The sequence below is a fragment of the Gnatocerus cornutus genome, chromosome 2, assembly GCF_029298725.1.
Source record: "Gnatocerus cornutus isolate USDA-ARS CGAHR chromosome 2, icGnaCorn1.1, whole genome shotgun sequence".
Classification (NCBI taxonomy): Eukaryota; Metazoa; Arthropoda; class Insecta; order Coleoptera; family Tenebrionidae; genus Gnatocerus; species Gnatocerus cornutus.
Genome location: NC_142234.1, coordinates 3,154,077 through 3,174,785, shown reverse-complemented (window position 1 = coordinate 3,174,785; position 20,709 = coordinate 3,154,077). Strand labels below are relative to the sequence as shown.

The following is a 20,709-nucleotide window of genomic DNA, read 5'->3' as shown; positions in this document are numbered from 1 at the left end:
AATTTAACTAAAAGTGAGAGAAAAATTTGTTGTTTTTGTACATTCACGTTTGATATGAATATATCCGCAATAACCAAAGTCAAAGTTGATTTATTGCAGAAACGATCTAACCAATTGATTGTTAAAATTATGTAAATATGTTGTTTTACAGTGAATCCAGATATTTGGTCCTAAAATTTAAGAGTAGTTTGGTTAATTCCTAAGATAAGATTTCATTTTATAACTGTTACTTTTACAAACGAGTCTGTGCCTTGTATTAAATTAAAGAACAGTTTGTAGGTGGTAAAGGTCTTTCTTGCACTCGTGTAAGTTGTCTTTAATTGTTTGCTAAGAACTTAACATTTATTTAACACTGTATCTAATTTAAAATGGTTAAGTGTACTTCTCTTAAAAAAAAATGATAAAAAGATAAGTAACATCCCGTCAAAATGCATTTCTCCTCAGTCAGGTGTTTATATTTCATTCCAAAATAAGATTAATATCATAGAATATAAAAAAAATCTATTTGGAAAAGAAAGCGAAAAAGAAAATTGTCAAAGAATCGAAAAAAAAGGAAATTGAGAGAGAAAAGAAGCAGAAAGCAAATGTGTTATTCTAAGCTAAAAAGAAAAAAATAGGACAAAAGACTTTGACAATAAATAATTTTTGTTAGAATAATAACTATTATTATACAGTCGCGTCCAAATTATTTTGGACGTCAAAGTTCAATCGATTGTCATAAAGTGTAAAGCACCCTTTATTTATTTCATTGTTACTTTTGACAAAATTGCGTGAGTTTGACATGTCAAATTGACAGTAATGCGTAGACTACACTCAAATTTTCAAAATGTCAAAAAAAAATGACGTCCAAAATATTTTGATCGCGACTGTACCAATTTACAATTTTGCAATTGTAACAATTGCAACAGTTTAATGCTGTCTTGTGAATTTTTAACATTTTCTGGAAGTTTACAACTATTTTTACAACAAATTAAAGTTTTTCTGAGAAAAATGACAACAATTATACAGGTGTAGAACAAAAATTCAATTTTATACAGCGTTTTGAAGTTGAGAAATCTGCTAATGGTGCCGATTATGGGTAGTTTTACCCTAAAGTGCAGCTCATTGCTATACTCTCCTGTGTAAATTTTCGAAAATTTTTGCGTGTAAATCAGGCTGTCAATTTCTTAGGGAGAAAATTAGGGGAAAATTGAATGTAGCGATTTATGAGGTTAACACGTTGTCAAAGTTGAGTGTATTAATTAAAAATTTGTTGCAAAGGAATGATTTTAATAGAGATTTAAGTTTTGGCAATGTTGTGAAAAACGATTAAAGTCCGTTTTTTTTTAAAGCACCAACACCGCAATCTTCTCCTGCATTACAACCGGCAACGTTGCCTAGGGAGATTTTTGGTGAGAAAATAGTTGTCAAATTTTTGACATTTCTGAAAATTGGGCAGTGTTTCTGTTAAAACCGTTTCTTTTACAGCCTGTTGGATTGCAAATCAAATGATTTAATAGTGAAAAGACTCGGCACAGCCTGAAAGGCCGTTTTGTGTAATCAAATTGTCAATTAGGCAGCTAACCTATTTGATTTTATCACCAAAAAGTCACCATCGACGACGTTGCGGGTTGTAAAGTGTTGGTAGAGTGCGGTGTTGGTGGTTTTTTTAATAAAAAACGAACTTTACCTCCCGAACGCTTAATTTGCTTATGCGACCAAGAATACAGCTCAAAAAGCGTGGCGAGGTTTAGATTTTCATAACATCTTTGTGTGACAAATGACAAGTGGGCGCAAATGTCAAAAATGTGTCATCTAAAATGTGTACTTTCAACGTGAACATTCCGAACTATTCTACCCCTTTTAAATGTTCCTTCCTTAAACTTGTGTCGTTATGTTTATGTTGCAATTCATGCCCCTTTAACTGAATTAAATGGCGGTAACATCCGTTTACAACAACTTGAAGGAATGGGCCCCTCTGTCCGACTTGTTTAACAAACTTCCATCGAAACTGCAGAGCGGATTCTTCACTCAAGATGTAAAGTTAACTTGTATAGATGTTTTACCGGATTTTTTAGCCATTGGAACGAATCTAGGTGTTGTGTATTGGTATGACAGGAAAAAAAAGGACTTGCAGAGGCTACGTTGCGAAGTGCGCCCAAATAAATTTGCATTTGCTTAATATAATTGTTGAATTTGTAGAAGCACAATGTGCAGGTCACAGTTGTAAAGATTATTTCAACAGTTGATTATATGGTAGCGTCAGGAAACACAGATGGAAGTATCAACATATTTCAAATTCCCAAGTGTCATCCTGACTCTATTCCTGATAGTTTGAGGCCTAAGGGAAAACAAGTCGAACGGTACACAGTCTCTGATTTACACAAGTCTCCAATAACTGCCATTGAGTGGTCAAAAAACGGCATGAAACTATTTTCTGGTGATAAAAGTGGAAGTATTGTCTTAACTGAAATTGATTTTTATATGGTGAGTTGGGATTTTATCCAACATCTCAAAAAGAAATTATTTCTAGCATATATGCAAATCTATGGAAATTTTAAATGAATCTTACCAAGTAGTCCAATTAAGCTACAGTCAGCAATACCTCTTAGTTTCTACAACCTACAGGAGTATAATTTGTCACAAACAGGATAAATGGAAAGTGTGTCAAGTTGGAAAGAAGGACAGAAAAGTTTTAGGCTCTTTTGGAGGTATAATTCATCAAAATGGCCCTAAAATTACAGATGCAGCGTTGTACTGCACAAGACCTGGTCTAAGAATTTGGGTGGCAGACAATGAAGGAAATGTTAACAAAACACTTTTGTTTAAGGTGTGTGTTATTTCATAACAACTAGTTAAACAAATAACAACTTTCTAGGACATTTTAAAAAAAGAGTGTTTAGAAGTCCCCATCATCAATCCAATCTCAAGAAATCTAAAGATTCTCAAACCTCAAAAAGAGCCCTCCTTTGGGATAGTCGTGCCATTCAATGACAACCTTCTTCTGACTTACAACAATGACGTCATATACGTTTTGGATCCACAAAAAATGATTGTCATATCAACCATGAGCCATTTCAGAAAGTCTGTACAAAATCTTGCAATATATTGATAACTTTATCTTGGTAATTTTAGTGTTCTCTCAGTGTCTGCATACAAAGATGAAATTTTTGTTCTTGAAGAGGAAAGAAGCGTCGTACGCATATCGTATCGTCCTGAAGAAGTTTCAGGTGCGTAATTAAAAGAGTAAATTTTGATGATTAGACCAGGGTCGATAATTTTTGAAATCAAAAAAATCGTAGTAGAATGAAACCTATTGGAAAATGTTGAGAATATTACAAAAATGAAAGGAAAAATACATTACGGTCGATTCGGGATCGGGAAGTGGGAGAGGGTGGGTTTTTAAGGGTTAAAATCGGTTTATCTCGATTTCCGGCAAAACTACAAGGCTTATGGAAAAAAGTTAAATGGCAAAGTTGTAGGTAATAAAAAGATCTACAACTTTTGTATTTACACTTTTTTCTCATAACCTCAAAATTCACATGAAAAACTCAAAAAACCACGTTTTTGGTTTTTTATTTTTATCTTTTTCAAAAAAATTTATTTTTATGAAATTTGGTGAGAACCTACCTTTGTATATACCAAATACACAAGAATTTTTTGGATTTGAAAAATTCATTTTTTCTCCTTATTTTTATTTAATACCGAAAAAGCACCCTAATTTTCAATCGAAAATTCACGCGTCAAAATATCAGCTTTTTTAAAAAAAGTTGGTGGGTTTTTTATTCGTTGAAATCTCTACTTTCTGATAGTGTAATAAAAAATATACGTCACTATGGAAAATATTTTCAAAAAATTTAAAAAACGAAAAAAACTCGAATCCAAAAATTATTCTTCTATCATTATGTACAATTTTGAGCTATTTATTAATATTAACACTGTAATTAGTTATTTAGCGTATGATTCTATGTTACATTGATAAACAAAAAAATTTTCAATCCATCAAACATTAAAATTGCAAAATAAAACATGGGAAAATGGTTGTTAAAAATATTCAAGATAGGATTTAAAGGGAATATTATCTAAAAAATGAGGATTTTATATTTTTTTTTTCAGTAAAAAAGGTGGTTTATTACAGTTTTATTATATTTTTGTCATAAAAAAAATCTCATACTATATAAATGTTCTTCGGAATATTTTTTAGTTCAATAATTTCTGTCTCTTTGATGGAATTCCTTCGTCGTTTTCCGATTCTAGCAATGAAATTTCGGGAGGTTTTTAATCTAGACTATTTATTAATTGTGCCAAATTACAAAATTATCGATCAAAAGAAACACATTTCGAAATTTTTTAAATTGATGATGGAACTAGAAATTTTTGAAAAAATATGTTAATGCTTGTAACTCTAACAATTTTAATGCCAAAGCAATCAAATTTGGCAAAGTTACTAATTTGGACTTAGTTACTAACCATTCGAAACTTTAAAGTTATGCAGCAAAAGATACTGAATTTGAAATTTTTTTATAATTTTTTTGGATGGACCAAAAACTGTAAAAATTATTTATTAGGAGTTTTATCTCGGTCAGTTTTAACGCCAAACAATAAAATTTGAGGAAGTTACTAATTTAGACTTATTTAGACTTATTTATTAACTGTGCTAAATTGCAAAAATATAAACCAAGAAAGTCAAATTTTGGAATTTTTTATTTTGAAAAAGAACCAAAAACTTTTGGAAAAAATATATGGGTCTATTTTAATGACAAAACAATGAAATTTAGCAAGGCTATTATTTCAGATTTAATTACTAAATATGCCAAATTTCAAAATTATACAGCAAAAGGTACTAATTTTGGAAAATTTAATTTTTTGATTGAACCGAAATCTGATAGAATTGTCTAATAAGGGCTGCATCTCTAACAATTTTAATGCCAAAGCAATCAAATTTGGCAAAATTACTACTTAGAACTTAATTACTAAGTCTGCTAAATTTCAAAATTCTACAGCAAAACGTACTAATTTTGGCAAATTTAATTTTTTTTTATTATACCGTTAACTGTTTAAATTATATATGTATTAAGGGCTGTATTTTTAACAAACATGAAAATTGAGGAGATTACTAATTTAGACGTACAGTAATTAATATACAATTAACTGCGAAAAAAAATGCTATTACAGATCAAAAATGTCAAATTTTGGATTTTTTTATTTTGGGAAGAAACTATAAACTTTTGGAAAAAATATGTTAAAACTGTAACTCTGTTAATTTAAATGCCAGAGCAATCAAATTGTAGATGTTTTATCAAATATACACGTTATTAACTTAGTTGTTTGTTAATTATAGTAATCTTTTGATTGAAATTTTTTTTGTTAATCAATGTGACTTAGAATCATACGCTAAATGAGTAATTACAGTGTTAATATTAATAAATAGCTCAAAATTGTACATAATGATAGAAAAATAATTTTTGGATTCGAGTTTTTTTCGTTTTTTAATTTAATTTTAGTTTAATTTTTTGAAAATATTTTCCATAGTGACGTGTATTTTTTATTACACTATCAGAAAGTAGAGATTTCAACGAATAAAAAGCCCACCAACTTTTTTAAAAAAGCTGATATTTTGACGCGTGAATTTTCGATTGAAAATTAGGGTGCTTTTTCGGTATTAAATAAAAATAAGGAAAAAAAAATGAATTTTTCAAATCCAAAAAATTCTTGTGTATTTGCTATATACAAAGGTAAGTTCTCAACAAATTTCATAAAAAAAAATTTTTTGTAAAAGATAAAAATAAAAAACCAAAATCGTGGTTTTTTGAGTTTTTCATGTGAATTTTGAGGTTATGAGAAAAAAGTGTAAATACAAAAGTTGTAGATATTTTTATTACCTACAATTTTGCCATTTAACTCTTTTCCATAAGACTTGTAGTTTTGCCGGATATCGAGATAAACCGATTTTAACCCTTAAAAACCCACCCTCTCTCACTTCCCGATTTCGATTCGACCGTAATTTATTTTTCCTTTCATTTTTGTAATATTCTCAACATTTTCCAATAGCTTTCATTCTACTACGATTTTTTTGCACTTTTTACCTTTTTTGAAGGCTTCGACACTGGTCTAGATTTTAAATCATTTGATTCTTTCAGCTTTGGATGTGAATTCAGTGTCACCAATGCCAACTGCCTTTTTGCCATTAACATCGTCGATTAAAGATATCACGAACAAATTACAAACGACTAGTATAATTCCCGCTTTATCCCCCTTCCAGGAAAATTATTTAGGTGACAATGTTAATGTCCACACTGACAATTTACTTGTAATGAGTGCCGAAGAGGCGAAAGAATCTCCCGTAAAAGCAGTTCATTCAGAAATTGAAAAAAAATTCAGTGACATAGGAAAGCAAGAATTTAATGACAAGATCTTATTTAAACAAACCAAACATAAGAAGAAATTCAACAATTTGTGTGTTAGCACTACTAGCTTAAGTTCAAATAGTTCTGAAGAAAAGGAGAGTTACATCAGACCTACTTTAATGACTTTAAGTTCGGTGGGAGTTTTACCAGACTTGAGAAGCCCAGAATCTATACAAAATGATATTGAATATAAAGAAAAGATTCTCGCTGATATTTTAAGTCTAGATACAGTGAAAATATCGCTAGATAAACTGCACGAAAAGTCGGAAAATTGTGATGACAATGAAATATCTGAAGACACATCAGATGTTCGATTGTTGCAGGCCGACAATATCATCTCCACAACCGTTGAAAAAAATGTAGAAAATTCTAGTTCGCCACAAGAACACACTAGCATTAGTACAGTATCACCAGGTAAGTTCATTCTGTGTGAATATCAAGTTATAGTTGTGTTTTCAGCATGTTTGAACATTCCAAATGAGTGGAAGCTCTCTGACATTCAACTCAACGTTAAAACAGACGCGTCTTTATCGGACACATCTTTAACAGATTGGGAAGTTGTTTAATATATTTTTTGTTTACTCTTATTTTACTAGTCAATTTGAATGTGATGGTTTTGTAAAAGCGAAATATTGTAATTGTTCGACGCAGAAAGAACAAGTAAGTACTAAAATTTATTATTTTTAAACGTTTATTTTTATTACACATACAACCTGATTATACAAGGTGCTCATAAATGTTTCTAGCATCAAGGGTGGCTATGAAATTTTCCGCTCATTACAAATGTGGGTTTACATTTTTCAGCTGACATTTGCAGTTAACCTCAATCATAGAGCAAAGTGCATTTGGAGAGAAAAAATGTTCTAATTATGTTTTAAAACCTGAAAATCAAAGACTTGGACACAAAATCGTAACTGAAATGTCATTGACGTTAAACGTTAAATTAAACATATACTATTCTAAAATTCTGGAATTGAACATTTGCAATAAAAACGCTTAAAGTAGTAAATCCACCAAATTTCGTCAATTTGGCGTTCGAATGTTAAACTTACAAAGTTTAATAAAAAATTTTGGAATTTGTTTTTAGCTCTAACATTTTTATTAACTGAACGAAAATACACAAATATACAGCAAAATAAAGCATTAAAAATACTTTTGAACAAAGAATTTTAAAAATTTTATAATTAGGCACATCTCTAATTCCGCTATTTTTAAAACTGAAGAAATAAAATTTATAGTGATTCCTTTTCGTATTTGACTTATTTACTATTTTGAATTACAAACTTCATTAGCACAAGAAACAAAATTTAGAAATGTTTTCATTTGACAACAAAATTGAAATTTTGATAAATATTTTTAGCTCAAATTCTGTGAATTTTAGCTCTAAAACGGGCAATTTAATAAAGATTAATATTTTTAACATTATATTACATGTGCTTAATTACACAAATATGAACCAAATTATAACTATATAATTATAATTATAATCTAGAAATTTGGAAAATTTTTACATTTTTATTTCAAATTCTGTTAGTTTAGACTGTTAGACTCTAGAAAGTCTGGAAATGTAGTGCATTTACATTTTTAAAAAGTTTGATTTTTAACATAACATGCTTTTCGTATGTGGAAAAGCACAAAATAAAGAAATTTTAACTTTAGGCAAACCAAAAATTTTGAAAATTTTATATTTGCGGTTCTAATTATTTTAGTTTTGACACTGGATATATCAAATTTGTATAAATTTTTCCTTTTAACGAATTTATTTAATGCCTGAAATTATGAAATTTTAGAGCGTAAAAAAAAAAATTTAGAATTTTTCATATTTGTGAGGAACTAGGAATTTTGAAAACTTTGTATTTTTTGATCAAATTTTGTTATTTGTGACAATATAGCATTTAATTTTTTGACATTTATTATACCAAATTTAATTAATAACCACAGCAAGTTACAAAATTCTAAAAATTAAACAATTTAGAAGCGATCTTAAATTTAAAAAAAAAATTGTAAATTTTGGTTTCTGAGCAGTTAAATTTATAAAGGATTATTCTTCACATACTTATTAAATGCAAAAAGTACAAAATAAGAAACCAAAATAGACCAAAATTTTCAATTTTTAATTCGAGAAAAATCAAAAATTTCGAAAATTTTATAATTGTGACTTTAAAATGAGGATTATTTCTGAATAATTTTGATTGGATCAAGGTTTATTTATCTTGAAAAAAAAACATTCACTTTTTGTTCACATCAGATGTAAATATTTTTTTTTAGGCGACTTAAACTTAAAATGGAATTTTTAGGCCTCAAAAGCGGCCTAAAAGTAAGTCTTTTCTGGCCGCAATCATTTTTGGTCGATCTATAGTGGCGCCATCTATCCATAGTTTTGCTTATTACATCAAGATTTTTGAAATTTTTTGGTTAAAATCAAATCGACAAATTGTTGTAAAGTGCAACAAAAACGTGTTGAATTATTGAAAATGAACATAGATAGCAGTGCTGCTGCAACATCAAAAAGCACATCAAACCTAGTATTTCAGAATTATTGACATCTCAGTAGGCCATGTCTGTGTAAAACGCCTCTAACAATGTGAACGACTTTTAGCATTTTGGTTCTAAAACTGTCAATGTAACATTTTGAGGTTATGAAGTAAATTACTTTTTTAAGCTAATGGATTGATATTTTAATCAGATTCTAAGTTGACCTGACACACATTACATACACATAGGGATAAATATAAATCTAAAAACACTAAATACGCTTATATTAGAAGATTCTGCCAACATAAATTTGAATTTCCAAGGCACACTGAGATGTCAATAATTCTGAAATATAGTATAGTTATATTCACTATGAAATAAAGCGGCAAAATAGTGTATGGCGGGAATTCCAGGGCCACCCTTGATGCTAGAAACATTTATAAACACCTTGTACAATTACATAATGTAGAAACGGATTCAATTTAGACAATGGAACTGATGTACTTTAACTACTGAAATAAAACTGTTGTAGTTAAATCCTGTGTGCGCTATGGGCATTTTCCGCAGCACGAAATTTTTTCTTCTGGCTTATAATTCGGCGTCCAAGGGCCCAAACTGGCATTAGCATAAAAATCCATTGGATAGCTACCACCCTCTTTGTGCCACTGGACATCCTCCAACACCACTGCTGCTTCATATGGGGTCAAAACTGGCTTGTTGAAACACAAACCCCAATCTATTGAAAGTCTTGGGCAGGCAATCTGCACAAATGCGTCTAGCGTTCCAAACAGATCTAATTTCTTTGGAAATATTTCCGACAATAAAATTACAACGGCGTCCTTGCCAACTTCATCAAAGCGACTTTTTAAATGACCGACAGATTTGGGGCTTCCCTGTCTTCCCAGAGTCCCCATGATAACTCCAAGGGACTTTGCACTTTTCGCTTTGTTGATGCTCTCTTTTCGGTTTTTCTCCATTTGAGCATGATCATAATATTCTTTTGTGAATTTCTTGGTGTATGGGTCGTATCTGTAAGCTTGCAAATTTGGATTTGCAATCATTATAGCCTCTAAGTGAAATCTCCCATCACCTAGATATATAATTACATCAGCACACCTTAAAACTGGCGCTGTGCAGCCTAGAATTTCTCCTGGTGACAAAGGTTTGGACTGTGGGATTAAAATATCGTAACCGAAGTCTTTGAGTGCTGCTGACACAGCTTGCAACGTCACGATAAACTGTATTGTGCTCACCATACTTATTTTAGTTGATGTTGGAAAGTTAAGTTTTACTGTTTCAATAAAATGTAAATAATCAATTTTGATGTCCACAAAAATATACAAAACTTTCATTCCACTTGTTTGATTGATTGGAATTAAACAACTATGTCCATAATGTATTAAAAGTTCAACTCCTAGAGCTTCTGCAGTTAAATCATCTATACAGCAAGCACCATATGTTACATCTCCCATTATAATAGAATCAGCTTCAGTGAACTCCTTTATTATATCAGCAATTGTAGTCGCAAATAAAAGAAGACCTTCAGGCATTTGCAATGCAACAGTCTGAGCCCCCAATTCTTTGATCCGCCAAATTACTTTTGGAACTTCAAAGTTGTAATTTTTAGGTAATGCTTCAATAGCTGCTTTCAACTTGGGGTCATTTAATATAGAATCCGGTATTTTGGTAATTTTTTTGGCACCAAACACTTTTCTGGCGGGTTTTGCCCTTACAACAATTGCCGATTCGTCAGACATCTAGAAAGAAACAACAATTAAAATCAAAGTATTCATGGTTTTTCTTACTTACTGTTTTGGTGAAATGTGTTTTTTAAAAGTTCACGTATTTATTGTAAATGTTTAGTTGCATATTCTAACCTCAATCTAAAATCAACAGATGTCAATCTGACAGTTCGTTTGTTACGCATGGAGTGCGGGCACTACCGCATGGAAAGTATGCAACCACCCACTCTGGAGGATCAACAAACCGTGTCGGTCAGCAATTGTTTAATAGAAAATGTTGAGAAAGATCCAAATCCTCTTTGTACAACAACTGAACTATTGAAATAATCCTGTAAATTTTAAACAAAAAAAACTAGTGGTGCGTTAATTTTGTTCATGAATTTAATTAGCATTTTTGTAGAAGTTTTAGTATTAGTATAATGTATGTTAGTCATAACTAGTAGCATAATGTTTCTGCACCACATCTACCACAATTAATAAATTTACAATTTTTAAAAAGTCTCTGTTGTTTTCTCATATGAAAGTTCTTTACTATTATAGCTAGTTTAATCAAACAAAATTTTTATAGTTTTAAAGTTTTTAAGGTTTTATGATGAGTAGATTCAACATTTTTGGTGGGCCTAATCGCAGCTTAGCAATTACAAAAAAATTGTAGGTGACTTATAGTCATAAACAAAAACATATTTCTTATTACTACTTTTTGATTGGTTGCTGACAGAAAGATTCACATTATTTCCATGCAAAACGACGATTTCTCGCTGATTTTCGCCGTTTTCTGGCTTGAATTCGCAAAGAAGACCTCGAAAGCTGGAAAACCATCAGTTTTTATCAAGACTCAACTGCTAAATTGCAAGAAAACAGCGGAAATCAGCAGGAAATCATCAAAATTCTTAGAGAAATCCGCTTATTTCGATGCAAAACGACGATTTCTGGCTGATTTTCGCTGTTTTCTGGCTTGAATTCGCAAAGAAGAGCTCGAAATCTACAAAACCATCAATTTTTATCAAAATTCAATGGCTGAATTGCAAGAAAACAGCAGAAATCTGCACGAAATCATCAGCTTTTTTAGAGAAATCGGCTTATTTCGATGCAAAACGACGATTTCTTGCTAATTTTCGCCGTTTTCTGGCTTGAATTGGCAAAAAAGAGCTCGAAATCTACAAAACCATCAATTTTCATAAAGATTCAACGGCTGAATTGCAAGAAAACAGCAGAAATCTGCACGAAGTCACCAAATTTTTTAGAGAAATCCGCTTATTTTGATGCTAAACGACGATTTCTCCCTGATTCTCGCCGTTTTCTGGCTTGAATTCGCAAAGAGGAGCTCGAAATCTATAAAAGCATCAATTTTTATCAAGATTCAACGGCTGAATTGCTAGAAAATAACAGAAATCTGCACGAAATCATCAAATTTCTTAGAGAAATCCGCTTATTTCGATGCAAAACGACGATTTCTCGCTGATTTTCGCCGTTTTCTGGCTTGAATTCGCAAAGCAGTGCTCGAAATCTACAAAACCATCAATTTTTATCAAGATTCAACGGCTGAATTGAAAGAAAACAGCAGATATCTGCACGAAATCATCAAATTTCTTAGAAAAATCCGCTAATTTCAATGCAAGACGACAATTTCTCGTTGGTTTTCGCCGTTTTCTGGCTTGAATTCACAAAGAAGAGCTCGAAATCTTCAAAACCATCAATTTTTATCAAGATTCAACGGCTGATTTGCAAGAAAACAGCAGAGTGACATGTAATGGTAGAGTCCACCGTTGTTGTCAAATATTATCAATCAAACAAGTAGGGATAAAAGATAAGATTTTGTTACTACACTCTGAGAACAATCACTTTAATTTTCCATTTCATCCTAAGTACAACACAATGCAGAATTTTTGGTAAGAGTTACATAACATTTTTACTAGTAAATGACTTTGGTGGTAGGTTGGTACTATTATTGGTTACTTCTGGATTCTGCGCTGATCTTCCAACTTTGTACGAATATTACACTGCCGATGGAATTTCTTCTGGTCTTTCAGTTGCCCAACCTTATTTCACCTTAAATGCTAAAAACATTACCATTTACAGTGGTGCTACGCACTATTTTCGCATTCCACCACAATACTGGAGAGACCGTCTTAAGAAACTTCGAGCTGCTGGTTTGAACACAGTCGAAATGGACATTGCGTGGAACCTTCATGAACCTTCAAGAGGTGCTTTTGACTTTGGAAAAGGAGGCTCAGATATGGAAATGTTTCTCAGTATTACAAACTTTCTGACAATAGCTCAAGAAGAAGATTTATTTGTTGTTGTGCGTCCTGGTCCTTACATCTGTGCAGAATGGGAGTTTGGTGGACTTCCAAGTTGGTTACTTAGAGAAGAAGGTATTAAAGTTAGAACTTCTCATTATGTTTATATGATGTATGTGAAACGGTACTTCGAACGTTTGTTCCAACAACTGGATAAGTTTCAGTTTACTAAAGGTGGGCCCATTATAGCCGTACAAGTGGAACATGAATACGGATTAAGCCCACTTATTGATTTAGATTATCTTCAACAACTCGTTGATATAATCAAAGATAACAATATTGTCGAGCTACTGGTGACATCTGATGGTGCTAGTAGCAGAAGCACTGGAAGTCTCCCTGGAGTTTTGTTCCAAACTGTGAACTTTGGGTCAGATCCTGGAGCCTCCTTTAGTATTCTTGAAGAAATTCAACCGAATCAACCGTTGATGGTCATGGAGTTTTATTCCGGTTGGTACGACCACTGGACCGAGACTCATCATACCTTGGACGATTCAACATTCACAGCCAACTTCGAAGCCACAATAAGTTACCCAGCGTCTGTTAATTTCTACATGTTCCATGGAGGTACCAACTGGGGGTTCTTTAACGGTGCTGACAACGGACCTGGAGACAATTCTGCATTTCAACCGACCACAACAAGCTACGATTATGATGCCCCTTTAAACGAGGCAGGAGACTATACAGCGAAGTACTACATCATAAAAGATTTAATAAAGAAGTACAACCCTGTGAAAACAATCACACCCGAGCCTCCAGAATTAATTCCACGTCGAGCTTATCCAGCAATATCCATAACTGAAGTGTTAACAATGAGTGATATTATTGATCAAATCAAATTGGTGATAGTAAGCTCAGTTCCTTTTAGCATGGAAAAATCCTCAGTGAATTACCTTTCAGGACAAAGCTACGGCTATATTGTCTATCAAAAATTCTTATCAAACATTCCCGCAGGTTCAGTTCTCACCATTACAGGTCGTATTCGCGACACAGTTATGGTACTTATCGATGGTACATTAGTATCACCTCCGTTAAAAACTGCCGATGATCTCAACGGTTTTGGTTATTGGAAGCTCGAAAACTCCAGCATTACTTTAACAAAAAGTGCTTTATCAAACGTAACTTTAAACATAGTGGTAGAAAATTGGGGCCGTGTCAACTTTGGAAATATAGATTCACAATTTAAAGGTCTTACTGAAGACAACACAATTTACTTAAATGATAAAAAACTTGAAGAATTCTGGATGACTCGCTCTCTTGAATTCCAAAAGTCGTGGATAAAACGCTTGAAATTTTGGAATGTGATTGAAAATGGGACAATCCCTAAAGGACCTGGACTGTACAAAGCTACTCTTACCATAACTGGTGAGCCTGTGGATACTTTCCTTGATATGAGAGAATGGGCTAAAGGAATAGTCATTGTTAATGGTTTTGTTCTTGGAAGATATGCTTTGATTGGTCCACAACAAACTCTGTATCTTCCTGGAGCATTTCTTCAAAGTGGAGACAACAAGATTTTAATTTTTGAGCACTTTGAGCCAGCTGCTCAAGTTAAATTTGTACTCGATTCAATCTTTAGTACTGGTTAACTTTATAATAAAAATTATGTTTATTATTTTTGTTTTTGTTAAATAAGAGTTAAAGGCGATGTCACTAGGTGGCCGCAAGTAGAAATTCCGAATTTTGCACACTCCTAAAGCCCTTATTTTGAAAGGTTACACTGGGCGACAAATTCAAATTAATTTTGAAAACCTTTTCTAAACAATATCTTCAACTCAAAAACTTTGTATCACGTGTCATTTTTTGTTTTGTCAATTTGAAAAATAGTTAAAAAAATAGAAAAGAACTTGTTTTTTCAGGTTTATTGAAGATATCAACGTAATTGTACTCATAAAAATTCAAAATATATCAGAAAAAACGAAGATTCAAAAAAAAATGATGAAAATCTATGCAAATTATAACCGCCGACTTTTATGCGAATTTTTACACTCACAGAAATTCGTGCTTTTTACACTAAATCTGGGACTTTTATATCGATTTTCTGTTAATATCGATTTTACCAGAAAAATATCGATTTTTAATACATGTATTTTTATTTTCGATGTATCATTAAAAATCGATAATTGCGGTTTCGATGTATGTATTTTATTTTACACTCTGAATTTTGGTGATATTTTTAAAGACTGGAATTTAATTTAAGGGAGTTATATTTTAGAATTTTGTTTATTCTTATTAATCTTATTAATCTCGAATTTGTTATTTTTTTTATAACTTATTTATACTAGAGCTCATTACTATCGGTCCACTTATTAAAAAGTTAAGTTGGCAGTAGTAGCCCCTAGAAATTTTTATTAAAAACAGTTGGCAGAAAAAGCGTTTGACCTTGGACCAATTGTCACATGCGTAGAAGCTAATCATCCTGCGCAAGTTTGCCAAAACTTGTTTAATCCTTATTTAAATCTCTCTTTTGGAACTTACCTTTGATTAATTCTTAACTAATGTGAGATGTTGATACACTAAACTTTGACAACGTGTTAACCTCAAAAATCATTATTCAATTTTCCCTTAATTTTCTCCCTAAAGAATTGAAAACCGGATTTACACCCAAGAATTTTAGAAAATTTACACAGGAGAGTGGACTGATAGTAATGAGCTGGACTTTACTTATTAATTTGTTTATTACTTAAGGTTTTTATTTATTTTTGTTTTTCACAATAAACTATTCTATATTTAGTTTTTATTTACTATTTTTCAAAATCGATGTTTTCTCCGATGTATTGGAGATCGATATAATTGTGCTCTTGTTGAAATTGAGTTCAACATCGATTTTTTTTACTCGATGTTCTCAGATTTATTAAATCTGCAACTTTTACATCGATTTTTTATTAATGTCTATTTTGCCAAAAAACATCGATTTTTAATACATAGGTATATTTTTATTTTCGATGTATCATTAAAAATCGATAATTGCGGTTTGAATGTATGTATTTTAATTTACACTTGATTTTGGTAATATTTATAAAGAAGACTGAAATTTAATTTAAGGGAGTTTTATTTTAGAATTTTGTGTTTCTTATTAATCTCGAATTTGTTTTTTTATAATTTATTTACTTATTATTTTGTTTATTACTAAAGGTTTTTATTTATTTTTGTTTTTCTTGTATTGCTTATTATTTTGTTGCTTTATTAAGCATTTTATTTATTTTTGTCTTTTACAATAAACTATGCTATATTGAGTTTTTTATTTACTATTTTTAAAAATCGATGTTTTCTTCGATGTATTGGAGATCGATGTAATTGTGCTCTTGTTGAAATTGAGTTCAACATCGATTTTTTTTACTCGATGTTCCCAGATTTAATTTAGCCATTAGTCAATCACTAATAAAATATCTCAGTTGTCATTTAAGATTTGATGGAAATTATTTTTAAAATTTGAGGAAAAAATGCAGTTTTTTTCAAATTAATTTCCAAATTCATAACATCAATATTGGAAACTACGATTTAAATCTGGGACTTTTACATCGATTTTTTATTAATATCGCCAGGAAAACATCGATTTTTAATACATATATTTTTATTTTCATTGTATCATTAAAAATCGATAATTGCGGTTTCGATGTATGAATTTTATTTTACATTCTTGATTTTGGTGATATTTCGTTTGGTTGGTTGTGAACGTATAGAACCAAAACAAGGCGGGATTTACTTGTGCTGCGGTCTAAATCAAGAAGACTGGAATTTAATTTAAGGGAGTTAAATTTAAGAATTTTGTTTATTCTTAATTAATCTCGAATTTGTATTTTTTATAATTTTTTTACTTATTATTTTGTTTATTATTTAAAATTTTAATTTATTTTTGTTTTTCTTGTATTATTTATTATTTTGTTGCTTTATTAAGAATTTTATTAAATTTGTTTTTCACAATAAACTATGCTCTATTGAGTTTTTTATTTACTATTTTTCAAAATCGATGCTTTCTCCGATGTATTGGAGATCGATGTAATTGTGCTTTTGTTGAAATTGAGTTCAACATCGATTTTTTTTACTCGATGTTCCCAGATTTATTTTACACTAATTTTTAATGAATTGAACTTGAGCTGTGTAATGACTTTTATTTTGAAAACAAAAATCTTTAATACTTGCAATATACTTATAACCTTCTTAATTTAAAAATTAAATTTAAATTTATTATTCAGAAAAAAACGTTCCCATAACTTTTAACGCGACGTGATAGAAACTTGTGGTAAACGACATTATGTCTTATAAAAATGTTTTAGCATAAAACAGTTTTGAAAGTACCAAAACCTTGTCACGCAGTGTTATTTACAACAGACTTATAAATCATAAAAACTTAACTAGTTCAAACTCTTAAGAACAAATTTTTATTTTAAATAAACTCAGCATAATATTGTAGCATAATCTTGTCACCTGTATATGTATAAATATTCCTCAAAAAGAAAGCATATTTGCAGCGAAACTGGAAACACTTGTTTAAAACATTAATAATAAAATTGTACCTTAAAACCCAATTTTTATTAGTTTTTTAATAAATCCTACATTAAAGTAACATATTTATGGAACACTGTAAATGGAATCTGTCGCAAACTTAATCTCCGCGGCAGGTTCAAATTGCTCAAAGATTATAATTTCATTATCTCCAGTCTGAAGGAACGGCCCTGGAAGATATAGAGTTTGTTGCGGTCCAATAAAAGCGTATCTGCCAAGAACAAAACCATTAACAGCCACTATTCCTTTATTCCATTCTCTCATATCCAAGAAAGTGTCGGACGGCTCATCTTTAATTGTAAGGGTGGCTTTGTACAATCCAGGTCCTTTGGGTATTTCTCCATTTTCAACCGGACTCCAATCGTACAATTCCATTATCCAGTTCTTTTTAAACTCAAGAGAATAACCAATCCAAACGACATCATTCATTTCTTTGTCGTTTAAATAAATTCTGTTGTCTTTAGTGAAACCTTTAGACTGAGAGTACATATTTCCGAAGTTAACCCGTCCCCAGTTTTCCATGAATACACTCAAAGTAACATTTGTTAAGTCAGTTGTTGTTAAGGTGATGCTTGAATTGTCGAGTCTCCAATAACCAAAATTATCAAAATCGTCGGCGCTTTTTAAAGGATTTGATATTAAAACTCCGTCGATCAATATCATGACCGTGTCGTGTATATGACCTGTTATAGTGAGGACTGAATTTGCAGGAATGTCTAATTCTTCCACTTCGTAGGCAATGTAACCGTAGCTTTGACCGGAATATTCATTAATTGGGGAGTCTTCCATGGCATAGGGATACCCATCGATGACAATATAGTAGACTTGATTAATAATTTCGCTATAAGTTAACACTCCTTCGATGGAGACAGCTGGGTAAGCTTGACGCGCAACTAATTCTGGGGGCTCCGGTGTTAGTGTTTCTACAGGGTTGTATTTCTTTATTAAGTCTCTCATGATGTAGTATTTTCCCGTGTAGTCTCCAGCTTCGTTTAAAGGAGCATCGTAATCGTAGCTTGTAGTGGTCGGTTGAAACGCTGAGTTGTCTCCAGGACCGTTGTTAGCACCATTGAGGAAACCCCAGTTGGTCCCTCCATGGAACATGTAGAAATTAGCAGAAGCTGGATAACCTATCGTGGCTTCGTAGTTGCTGACAAAAGTTGAATCGTCTTGAGTGTGGTGAGTCTCGCTCCAATGGTCAAACCAACCGGGATAAAACTCCATGACCATCAACGGTTGATTCGGTTGAATTTCTTCCAAAATACTAAAGGAGGCTCCAGGATCTGACCCAAAGTTCACAGTTTGGAACAAAACTCCAGGGAGACTTCCAGTGCTTCTACTTCCAGCACCATCAGACGTCACCAGTAGCTCGACAATATTGTTATCTTTCATAATATCAACGAGTTGTTGAAGATAATCTAAATCAATGCGAGTGCTAAATCCGTACTCATTCTCCACTTGAACAGCTATGATGGGACCACCTTGAGTGAACTGATATTTAGCAAGAATCGGCAAAAGTTGATCAAAATAACGTTTGACGTACTTCATGTAAATAGGATCCGAAGTTCTAAGCTGGATGTCTTTTTCATTGAGCAGCCAACTGGGAAATCCGCCAAACTCCCATTCCGCGCAAATGTAAGGGCCTGGACGAATAATCACGAGCAAATCCTCTTCTTGTGCAATAGTTAGGAAGTTCGCAAGATCGACAAACTTCTCCATGTCTGAACCGCCGTTGCCAAAATCAAACACTCCATTTTGAGGTTCATGGAGATTCCAAGCAACATACGTTTCCACTGTGTTCAAACCGGAAGCTCGGAGTTTTTTAAGGCGATCTCTCCAGTATTGTGGTGGAACGCGAAAGTAGTGCATTGCACCACTATATATGGTAATATTCTTACCATTTAGGGTAAAATAAGGTTGATCGACCGAAAGACCGGAAGAAATTCCATCGGAGGTGTAGTACTCGTAAACAGTTGGAAGATCGGCGCAGTCGACGACAGCGACGAGAAGAAAGGGTAGCGTCAACCTTAGGTATAATGGGATTTTAATTTACTCAGTATGGAATATAAATCTTACCAGTTCATTGCAGTTCAACGTCTGAAATTGAAGTGTTTACAAGTAACGCCAGATATCTAAAGATTCACTTGTTAGATTTATACGCAAATTATAAGATAAGTGATCAATACAAACATTTTAAACAGTTGAAAGCGAGGTTGAAGGAGACCAGTAGGGAACAAAAAGAATGTAAGGAATTGGTTGGTCTAAATAATTAATAGAAATAAAACATATTAAAAGAAGGAAAAAGCCAAAAGAATCAAGAAAAGTGTCATGTCAAAAAACTCTGATAAAGTAAATTTGGAAAGTACTTGTAATCCATCTCCATAAAGTTATGTGGATCACGATATTTTAAGATAAGAATATAATTGTTACATACACCTTTTTATTTTGGACATTAAATTGCCAACATGATAAACTACCGGTAATTATACTCTAATATAGTAAATTCGGTGAGAGATTGGGAGATTTTGACAGGTGACATATAGGTTGGCAGCAAATTATGCTACCAAATACACTAAAAACTCTAAATTCCTACGCAAACTGGGGGACAGTAAGTGGGCTTATTTTGTTATTTTAAATTTCGCGCGTAAAATACACTTTTTATCGCGTAGATTTAGTGACTTTTCTGTCATTCAATCTCTCATTGTACGAACTATAGTATATTAAAGAACGTGTTTTATAAAGGCCAATTTGGTGCACGAGTTCTCGGTGTAGGCGAGTTTTGTATGAGACGAGTGCACCAATGCCAACATAAAACCAGTCCTTTATACTATTTTTTCGAATTTTCACCCTTTCTAATGAAAAATTTAAATTTTCCAATTCTAAGAGTTTTCGTGTTACACGATTGGTAATGGTTTTGTAACCACGACTTGCCACTTGATTTTCAAATTTAATTTAAAATTTGACATTTATTGAGTTTCACTGTCACTGAATTTTGACATAACGTAACCTAACCTCACAGCCAGTATTCACATCTATTATTTTTAGGTAGAATTATTGTTGGCCGCAAAGGACAATTCAATTATATTGATACATTTTTTATTCACGCAGCAATTTATTAAACACGAATCGTAAAATCCAAATTGACCAAGAACTTGACAGGAAACAGGTGACAGCCAGACTAATTAGTTCTGCCAATTCGAAAAAAACAAAATTTCCTGTTTTAAGTTCTTTTATAGATACCTATAAACGACTCTAAATTGAGTACTCTAATGGACCTATTAAAGCGGCAAATTCGAAAAAGAA

At 31.9% G+C, this 20,709-nt stretch overlaps 4 protein-coding genes across 4 annotated transcripts; 2 read left to right on the top strand and 2 right to left on the bottom strand.

The window, feature by feature from the left end:
- Positions 1–1,742: 1,742 nt before the first annotated feature.
- Positions 1,743–9,485, top strand: LOC148178174 (WD repeat-containing protein CG11141). The gene is made up of 8 exons (XM_088029211.1): positions 1,743–2,131; positions 2,182–2,466; positions 2,513–2,809; positions 2,858–3,063; positions 3,115–3,209; positions 6,120–6,800; positions 6,846–7,046; positions 9,394–9,485. Exons 1-7 carry the CDS (start codon positions 1,913–1,915, stop codon positions 6,950–6,952), a joined length of 1,890 nt encoding a protein of 629 aa, XP_087885337.1. The 5' UTR covers positions 1,743–1,912; the 3' UTR covers positions 6,953–7,046; positions 9,394–9,485.
- Positions 8,573–10,778, bottom strand: Dph1 (diphthamide biosynthesis 1). The gene is made up of 2 exons (XM_088029212.1): positions 10,671–10,778; positions 8,573–10,618 (listed from the first exon to the last, which is right to left on the bottom strand). Exon 2 carries the CDS (start codon positions 10,616–10,618, stop codon positions 9,410–9,412), a length of 1,209 nt encoding a protein of 402 aa, XP_087885338.1. The 5' UTR covers positions 10,671–10,778; the 3' UTR covers positions 8,573–9,409.
- Positions 10,779–12,413: 1,635 nt separating this feature from the next.
- LOC148178172 (beta-galactosidase-1-like protein 2) lies at positions 12,414–14,515 on the top strand. The gene is made up of 2 exons (XM_088029906.1): positions 12,414–12,492; positions 12,539–14,515. Exons 1-2 carry the CDS (start codon positions 12,479–12,481, stop codon positions 14,487–14,489), a joined length of 1,965 nt encoding a protein of 654 aa, XP_087886032.1. The 5' UTR covers positions 12,414–12,478; the 3' UTR covers positions 14,490–14,515.
- A 2,896-nt stretch (positions 14,516–17,411) lies between these two features.
- Positions 17,412–19,510, bottom strand: LOC148178171 (beta-galactosidase-1-like protein 2). Its single transcript, XM_088029368.1, has 2 exons — positions 19,483–19,510; positions 17,412–19,432 (listed from the first exon to the last, which is right to left on the bottom strand). Exons 1-2 carry the CDS (start codon positions 19,488–19,490, stop codon positions 17,473–17,475), a joined length of 1,968 nt encoding a protein of 655 aa, XP_087885494.1. The 5' UTR covers positions 19,491–19,510; the 3' UTR covers positions 17,412–17,472.
- Positions 19,511–20,709: the final 1,199 nt, after the last annotated feature.